At 56.1% G+C, this 7,133-nt stretch overlaps 2 protein-coding genes across 2 annotated transcripts; both read left to right on the top strand.

The window, feature by feature from the left end:
- The first annotated feature begins 1,814 nt into the window (after nt 1-1,814).
- LOC121113067 lies at nt 1,815-3,240 on the top strand. The gene is made up of 2 exons (XM_040695640.1): nt 1,815-2,033; nt 2,177-3,240. The coding sequence occupies exon 2, from the start codon at nt 2,260-2,262 to the stop codon at nt 3,238-3,240; it is 981 nt and encodes a 326-aa protein (XP_040551574.1). The 5' UTR covers nt 1,815-2,033; nt 2,177-2,259.
- Nucleotides 3,241-5,279: 2,039 nt separating this feature from the next.
- Nucleotides 5,280-6,705, top strand: LOC121109837. The gene is made up of 2 exons (XM_040695639.1): nt 5,280-5,498; nt 5,642-6,705. The coding sequence occupies exon 2, from the start codon at nt 5,725-5,727 to the stop codon at nt 6,703-6,705; it is 981 nt and encodes a 326-aa protein (XP_040551573.1). The 5' UTR covers nt 5,280-5,498; nt 5,642-5,724.
- Nucleotides 6,706-7,133: the final 428 nt, after the last annotated feature.

The following is a 7,133-nucleotide window of genomic DNA, read 5'->3' as shown; positions in this document are numbered from 1 at the left end:
GTTTTTCAGAAACAGTTTTTGGGCATCCTTAAAAAAAAAAATCCTTTTTCAATCATTTATTTTGGCTCTGACTTGAGACATAAACAAATGGCCCCAAATGAGCCAAGCAAAGCTGTGCTGTAGCTGGAATTATAGCTTGATAGTTTTGGGGTCAGTGTTCTGTGCTGTATTTTCTAGCACGCATGCTGCTCTTCTCAATAGGCCCAGGAGGAAGGCAATATAGCACACCAGCAGAGCTTGCATGCCCTGAGACTCTGTGCATCTCCCGACTCATTTTGGCTGAAGTTTTGGCCCAACCCAACCACCCTGAATTTTGTGGCATTCTCATTCCTCTCCCATCCCTCTGCCCTTGGAAAGGGAAGAACAGTGTACAGTGTTGAGACAAGGGAAACCCAGGCCAAGGACCACTATCAACAGTAGTTTCAGCAACCACCAGAATCAACTGCTGCACAGCAATGTGCCAGCCTACATTACAGACACTATAAAGACAGTCACACAGCATTCCTCACACAGGCACTGCAGGAGGGATAGCTTCCCACTGGGACTCCTGTATTTCTGTTTCAGCCACTGGCCAATAGCAGACTGTAATATAATTCGGCATTTGAAGGACCACAGTTTCCACATGCACATGAGCCCAAGGTGAAAGAGCTACAAATATTACCGGGTGCCCCTCTCATGTGCAGCTCCTGGGCTGTTGAAATTCTACTCCTTCCATTTTATTCAGGTAGTTTTATGCTATTTTTATGAAGTTACTACACTTTATTACAGAAATATTCCTAAGGAAAGCTGATTCTAATAGCTCCCTCTCTGGTAGGAACATTATTTTTTACCAGTTTTATAGCTCTTTAAATAAACATTGCTTTCTATGTCTCCATTCCATGTGTCTCCTAACTGTTAATTAAAGTGAACTTCTCTTGACCTCATGCTCAGGAAGAGTGAAAACAAACAGTATTTGTTTAACTAAGGATGACTTGCTCATCTCAGCAGTGCTAACAACTTTGAAGTCATACTAAAAAACTTCCTGCTGCTTTCCAGTGATTTAGTGTTCCATATCTGCATGAATAAGAACTGTATCACAAGTTTCATAGATAACACAGTTATGCAAAAGCCTGATTTCCTTGAATGACATCTGAGGAATATTTACAAAGGCTTGAGAGAAGGTGATTAATTTTCATCAAGTTCATTGGGATTGAAGATAATACATCAAATAAATAAGAGTTTCTGCAGACAGTGGCTCAGCTATTGGGTCATGATAACAAAGATGACCTTCCTCATACCGACAAAGGGTGCAAGAAAACACCGTCCCGGAATTAGGCAGAAAGAAGGGGACAGAGGTGCAAAACAGTTGCTTATATAATGTGGATATCTGCATTCTTGTTGCTGATGCTGTTCTATATAAATTCCCCATCAAAGCTGACGTTTATGTATGGACCGTGAGTGTTATTTCACCTTCAGCCATCCCAAAGGAATTTGTAAATCCCACTCATACCCGAACGCCAAACCCAATTTCTGCCTTACACATTAGTGAAAAATCGACAGTTTGCTACTGAAGAAACAGAGGAAATACATGAGCAACTAGAGTTGGTTTAATTAGAGAAAAAGAAAGGCCTGTGCGTTACTGCAGAGCTTAAACGGCGAACAGGAACAAAGGGGAAGGTACGGCAAATTAGGAGTGGGAAAAGGAGGGAATATCTGAAACATGGGTGGGTGCTGCGTGGGCGGACAGCCCGTGGTGATGCCCCTGAGCAACAGGCTGTGTGACATCACCAGGCAACGCACTGTGACTGCGTAGCCCTCACTGCTCATACTGGGTTGCAGGCCGAGCCTGGCTCAGTCTGGCTCGTTCCTGGACCCTGCTGAGCAGCTCTGCGAGGCTTGGAGGTCGAGCAAGGTTTTTGGCTGTGCTGTGCTGGGTCGTGCCTGGGGCTGCTTGCAGCATCTCAGTGCCCGGCCCCGCAGTATCGCATCCGTTTCCCTGGCCCTGCCTAGTGCAGGCAACCGGGGCCCTACGGAGAGCACCCGCAGCAGCGGAGGTGAGTGGTGCGGAGGCAACGCGGTCCCTCAGGACAGCCATGACGGCCCAGTCACGGGCTTGGGAGGGCTTCCTGCTGAGGGACTGCTGAGGACATTCACACCCTGGGACAGCGAGTGATTCTGATCTCTCTTCCTCCTGCAGAGTGCAACACCACCGCTGCAGCTCCGGTGAAGGAGAACAACTTGACATCCTCAGTTCTCCCAGCCTGCTGCAGCGAGAAGACCATGGCCGCAGAAGAGGCATGGACGTGTTCTGTCTGCCGCGATGCGCGGCAGGACCTTGCACATGCCATCCCGTGCAACCACACGTTCTGCCTCGGCTGCATTCATCGGTGGGCCAAGCTGAGCGACAGATGCCCACTGTGCAGGACGGCCATGAAGACCATCCGGGTCTCTGTGCGGGGAGACAGTGAGTCCGTGGAGTGCATCGTCTCCCCGCCCGCAGTGCCCGTGCCCGTCACCTTCGGCACCACCACCGGCCCCAGCGGCACTGCGGCACCTGCTCCACCCTCTGCGCCACCGTCCCCTGAGCCCATGGCTGCGGAGCCAGAGAGAGTGGGCGGCCTCCTGCCAGAGGTCTGGGCAGCACTTTTCCGGGAGAGACGAAACATCCTCGACCCGGTGCTGCCCTGGCTGGAGCAGGAATTACGCCGCAACCAGGAGCTGGGCTGGTGGAAGATCAACTGGCTGAGGAGCATGATCCTGGCATTCCTGTGCCAGGTGGGGCCGGACAGGGACATCCTGGTGCAGTGCACACAGCACGCCCTGGGGCCCGTCACCGCACCGCTCATCGACGCTCTCGTCGGAACCATCGAGAGCCGGTGCGGCCAGGAGGCCCGGAGGCTGCTGGGCCTGGAAGACCCCAGCGCTGCCCAGGAGCAGGAGGACGGGCCTGCGGCCCCATCCGGTCCCACTGCCACCCCGCACGGGACCATCGCCCCCAGCGCCGCGCCCTCCTGCAGCTCCATGTGTTCCGACACAGAGGAGCTCCCCGGCACTTCCACCGGGGCCCTCAGCGGGGGCCCTGGACAGCCGGGTCCCGAGGCAGCCGGTCCCTCTGGCCAGGGCCGCAGCCGCGGCCCCTCCACTCGCAGCCGGGGCACAAAGCGCTCGGCTGGGGGGCCCCGGCGCCCCACGAAGAGGAGGGCCGGCAGCGCCCAACGTGCTCCTCCGCCCTGCAAGAGGCGGCCCCCCCAGCGCCGCTAGCGGGGCTCCCACTTCTTGCCAATAAAAGATAAAAACGTACATGCACGTGTTGTTCCTAGAGACGGCTCAGCCTTCACACACACACCCTACACATGCTGTGCCACATGAGAACCAGTTCTCTCGGCACCTGGTGTGGACGTGCCACCATTCAACCCTTCCCCTGGGCCATGCGTGCAGTGTGAGCTGCAGAGCCACTGCGAGCGGGATCCTCTGAGCGGTGGGTGAAGACAGCCAAAGTGCCGGCAGGTAGAGCTATTTTCAATAGGGGCCCATCTACGCACTCAAGCAGAACGCTCCTTAGTTCCCAGTTCATGTGGCTTGCTTAATTGCAGCGCCTTTCACACTGCCACAGTCTTATCTCCAGATCTGTGTCCATGACGAGGACAGCAGGCCCACGGGCCCACCAGCCCAAAAAGGTGGGGAAAGGGGGAAAGGGAACGAGAGGGAATGAGGGGGGGGAAAAAAACAGTGGCAACGATCTGAGGAGGAAAACAAACCTAGTTTACCAATTATAATAGTGAAAATACAAGTCAGTTGGGATTGAAGCTAATACATCACTTACATGAGTTTCTGAAGACCGAGGTTCTTCCTCTGATCTGCCAGGGAGCAAAGAGAACTACTCTCATGACTTCCACTCAGATTTATCTTTCCCACCAACCGGAAAACAGAAATGCAACAGGGAAGTCTTCTGGGGGCTGTCGTACATTTCATCCCTTCTGAGACAGGTAAACGGAACTGTCGACAATCCACAGAACTGCAGCATTAACTTTCCAACTCCCAGTGCACTGCATGAAGCTATCACGTGGAGAACCGATAACAAAAACCGTAACATCACGACACACACGCATGGATAAACTGTGCAATACTATCCACTAAGCACACTGCCAGGGGTCCGGCGTAGGGGGTAGAGGTCACTGTCCTTCTTAATACACTTTTTACAAACGGGTGCAGTGCTCTCTTTTCTTGTCAGTGCGGACATCTTGGCTGCCATTACTTTTCAAGTCTGACAGAGAGTGGCTTGTCAACTCCATCTTCCAATTCCTTGAGGACTCTGGAATGAATCTGGTTGGGCCCCAGGGGCCTGTTCCAGGCTCCTCAGGTGGCCTCAGACTTGATCTTCTTTCATGACGAGAGGAAATTTGGACCCTCAGGGACTGCCAGTGAAAACTGGTCCCTCGGTGTGAGGGATGAGCCCAAGTGACTGTGCCGCGAGCCCTGACGATACCCCGAGAGACTCTCAAGCCACGGGCGAGTGCCTGGCATCACTTCTCTTGATTTGATAGGTGTCTCAGCCAGTCCTGGGACTAGGACAAGAGAAGGCTCCAGAAGCCCAGGCACAGGGGCCTGTAATTAAGGACGCGGACAAGCCTAGCGGGGGCCCTTTCTCTCCACACCTGACACCCCCGCTGGCAGGTCTGACACCGGATCCAAGAGTGGTGATCTCTCTCCATGCCCCCCGTCCCTCATCCCCCCTTTCACTCTTTCCTCCTAAGGTTGCTAAGACAAGGTTTCCCAAAACTTGTTCAGTAAATCAAGGCTTCCTTTGAATTCCCATAAAATTGCACAGCTTAGGCACACATACTTGTGAGAGGGCCAGCGCTGACAGGGTAGCTGTTCTACATACATTCCCCATCAAAGCTGACGTTTATGTATGGACCGTGAGTGTTATTTCACCTTCAGCCATCCCAAAGGAATTTGGGAATCCCACTCATACCCGAACGCCAAACCCAATTTCTGCCCTACACATTAGTGAAAAATCAACAGTTTGCTACTGAAGAAACAGAGGAAATACATGAGCAACTAGAGTTGGTTTAATCAGAGAAAAAGAAAGGCCTGTGCGTTACTGCAGAGCTTAAACGGCGAACAGGAACAAAGGGGAAGGTACGGCAAATTAGGAGCGGGAAAAGGAGGGAATATCTGAAACATGGGTGGGTGCTGCGTGGGCGGACAGCCCGTGGTGATGCCCCTGAGCAACAGGCTGTGTGACATCACCAGGCAACGCACTGTGACTGCGTAGCCCTCACTGCTCATACTGGGTTGCAGGCCGAGCCTGGCTCAGTCTGGCTCGTTCCTGGACCCTGCTGAGCAGCTCTGCGAGGCTTGGAGGTCGAGCAAGGTTTTTGGCTGTGCTGTGCTGGGTCGTGCCTGGGGCTGCTTGCAGCATCTCAGTGCCCGGCCCCGCAGTATCGCATCCGTTTCCCTGGCCCTGCCTAGTGCAGGCAACCGGGGCCCTACGGAGAGCACCCGCAGCAGCGGAGGTGAGTGGTGCGGAGGCAACGCGGTCCCTCAGGACAGCCATGACGGCCCAGTCACGGGCTTGGGAGGGCTTCCTGCTGAGGGACTGCTGAGGACATTCACACCCTGGGACAGCGAGTGATTCTGATCTCTCTTCCTCCTGCAGAGTGCAACACCACCGCTGCAGCTCCGGTGAAGGAGAACAACTTGACATCCTCAGTTCTCCCAGCCTGCTGCAGCGAGAAGACCATGGCCGCAGAAGAGGCATGGACGTGTTCTGTCTGCCGCGATGCGCGGCAGGACCTTGCACATGCCATCCCGTGCAACCACACGTTCTGCCTCGGCTGCATTCATCGGTGGGCCAAGCTGAGCGACAGATGCCCACTGTGCAGGACGGCCATGAAGACCATCCGGGTCTCTGTGCGGGGAGACAGTGAGTCCGTGGAGTGCATCGTCTCCCCGCCCGCAGTGCCCGTGCCCGTCACCTTCGGCACCACCACCGGCCCCAGCGGCACTGCGGCACCTGCTCCACCCTCTGCGCCACCGTCCCCTGAGCCCATGGCTGCGGAGCCAGAGAGAGTGGGCGGCCTCCTGCCAGAGGTCTGGGCAGCACTTTTCCGGGAGAGACGAAACATCCTCGACCCGGTGCTGCCCTGGCTGGAGCAGGAATTACGCCGCAACCAGGAGCTGGGCTGGTGGAAGATCAACTGGCTGAGGAGCATGATCCTGGCATTCCTGTGCCAGGTGGGGCCGGACAGGGACATCCTGGTGCAGTGCACACAGCACGCCCTGGGGCCCGTCACCGCACCGCTCATCGACGCTCTCGTCGGAACCATCGAGAGCCGGTGCGGCCAGGAGGCCCGGAGGCTGCTGGGCCTGGAAGACCCCAGCGCTGCCCAGGAGCAGGAGGACGGGCCTGCGGCCCCATCCGGTCCCACTGCCACCCCGCACGGGACCATCGCCCCCAGCGCCGCGCCCTCCTGCAGCTCCATGTGTTCCGACACAGAGGAGCTCCCCGGCACTTCCACCGGGGCCCTCAGCGGGGGCCCTGGACAGCCGGGTCCCGAGGCAGCCGGTCCCTCTGGCCAGGGCCGCAGCCGCGGCCCCTCCACTCGCAGCCGGGGCACAAAGCGCTCGGCTGGGGGGCCCCGGCGCCCCACGAAGAGGAGGGCCGGCAGCGCCCAACGTGCTCCTCCGCCCTGCAAGAGGCGGCCCCCCCAGCGCCGCTAGCGGGGCTCCCACTTCTTGCCAATAAAAGATAAAAACGTACATGCACGTGTTGTTCCTAGAGACGGCTCAGCCTTCACACACACACCCTACACATGCTGTGCCACATGAGAACCAGTTCTCTCGGCACCTGGTGTGGACGTGCCACCATTCAACCCTTCCCCTGGGCCATGCGTGCAGTGTGAGCTGCAGAGCCACTGCGAGCGGGATCCTCTGAGCGGTGGGTGAAGACAGCCAAAGTGCCGGCAGGTAGAGCTATTTTCAATAGGGGCCCATCTACGCACTCAAGCAGAACGCTCCTTAGTTCCCAGTTCATGTGGCTTGCTTAATTGCAGCGCCTTTCACACTGCCACAGTCTTATCTCCAGATCTGTGTCCATGACGAGGACAGCAGGCCCACGGGCCCACCAGCCCAAAAAGGTGGGGAAAGGG

The sequence above is a fragment of the Gallus gallus genome, chromosome 2, assembly GCF_016699485.2.
Source record: "Gallus gallus isolate bGalGal1 chromosome 2, bGalGal1.mat.broiler.GRCg7b, whole genome shotgun sequence".
In the NCBI taxonomy this organism is placed as follows: domain Eukaryota; kingdom Metazoa; phylum Chordata; class Aves; order Galliformes; family Phasianidae; genus Gallus; species Gallus gallus.
Note: the sequence above shows the minus strand (reverse complement) of the source record. Positions and strands in the feature narration are given on the sequence as shown.

Excerpts from the sequence above, each read along its gene's own strand:
- LOC121113067 (XM_040695640.1), top strand. The coding sequence starts at position 2,260 with ATGGCCGCAGAAGAGGCATGGACGTGTTCTGTCTGCCGCGATGCGCGG.
- LOC121109837 (XM_040695639.1), top strand. The coding sequence starts at position 5,725 with ATGGCCGCAGAAGAGGCATGGACGTGTTCTGTCTGCCGCGATGCGCGG.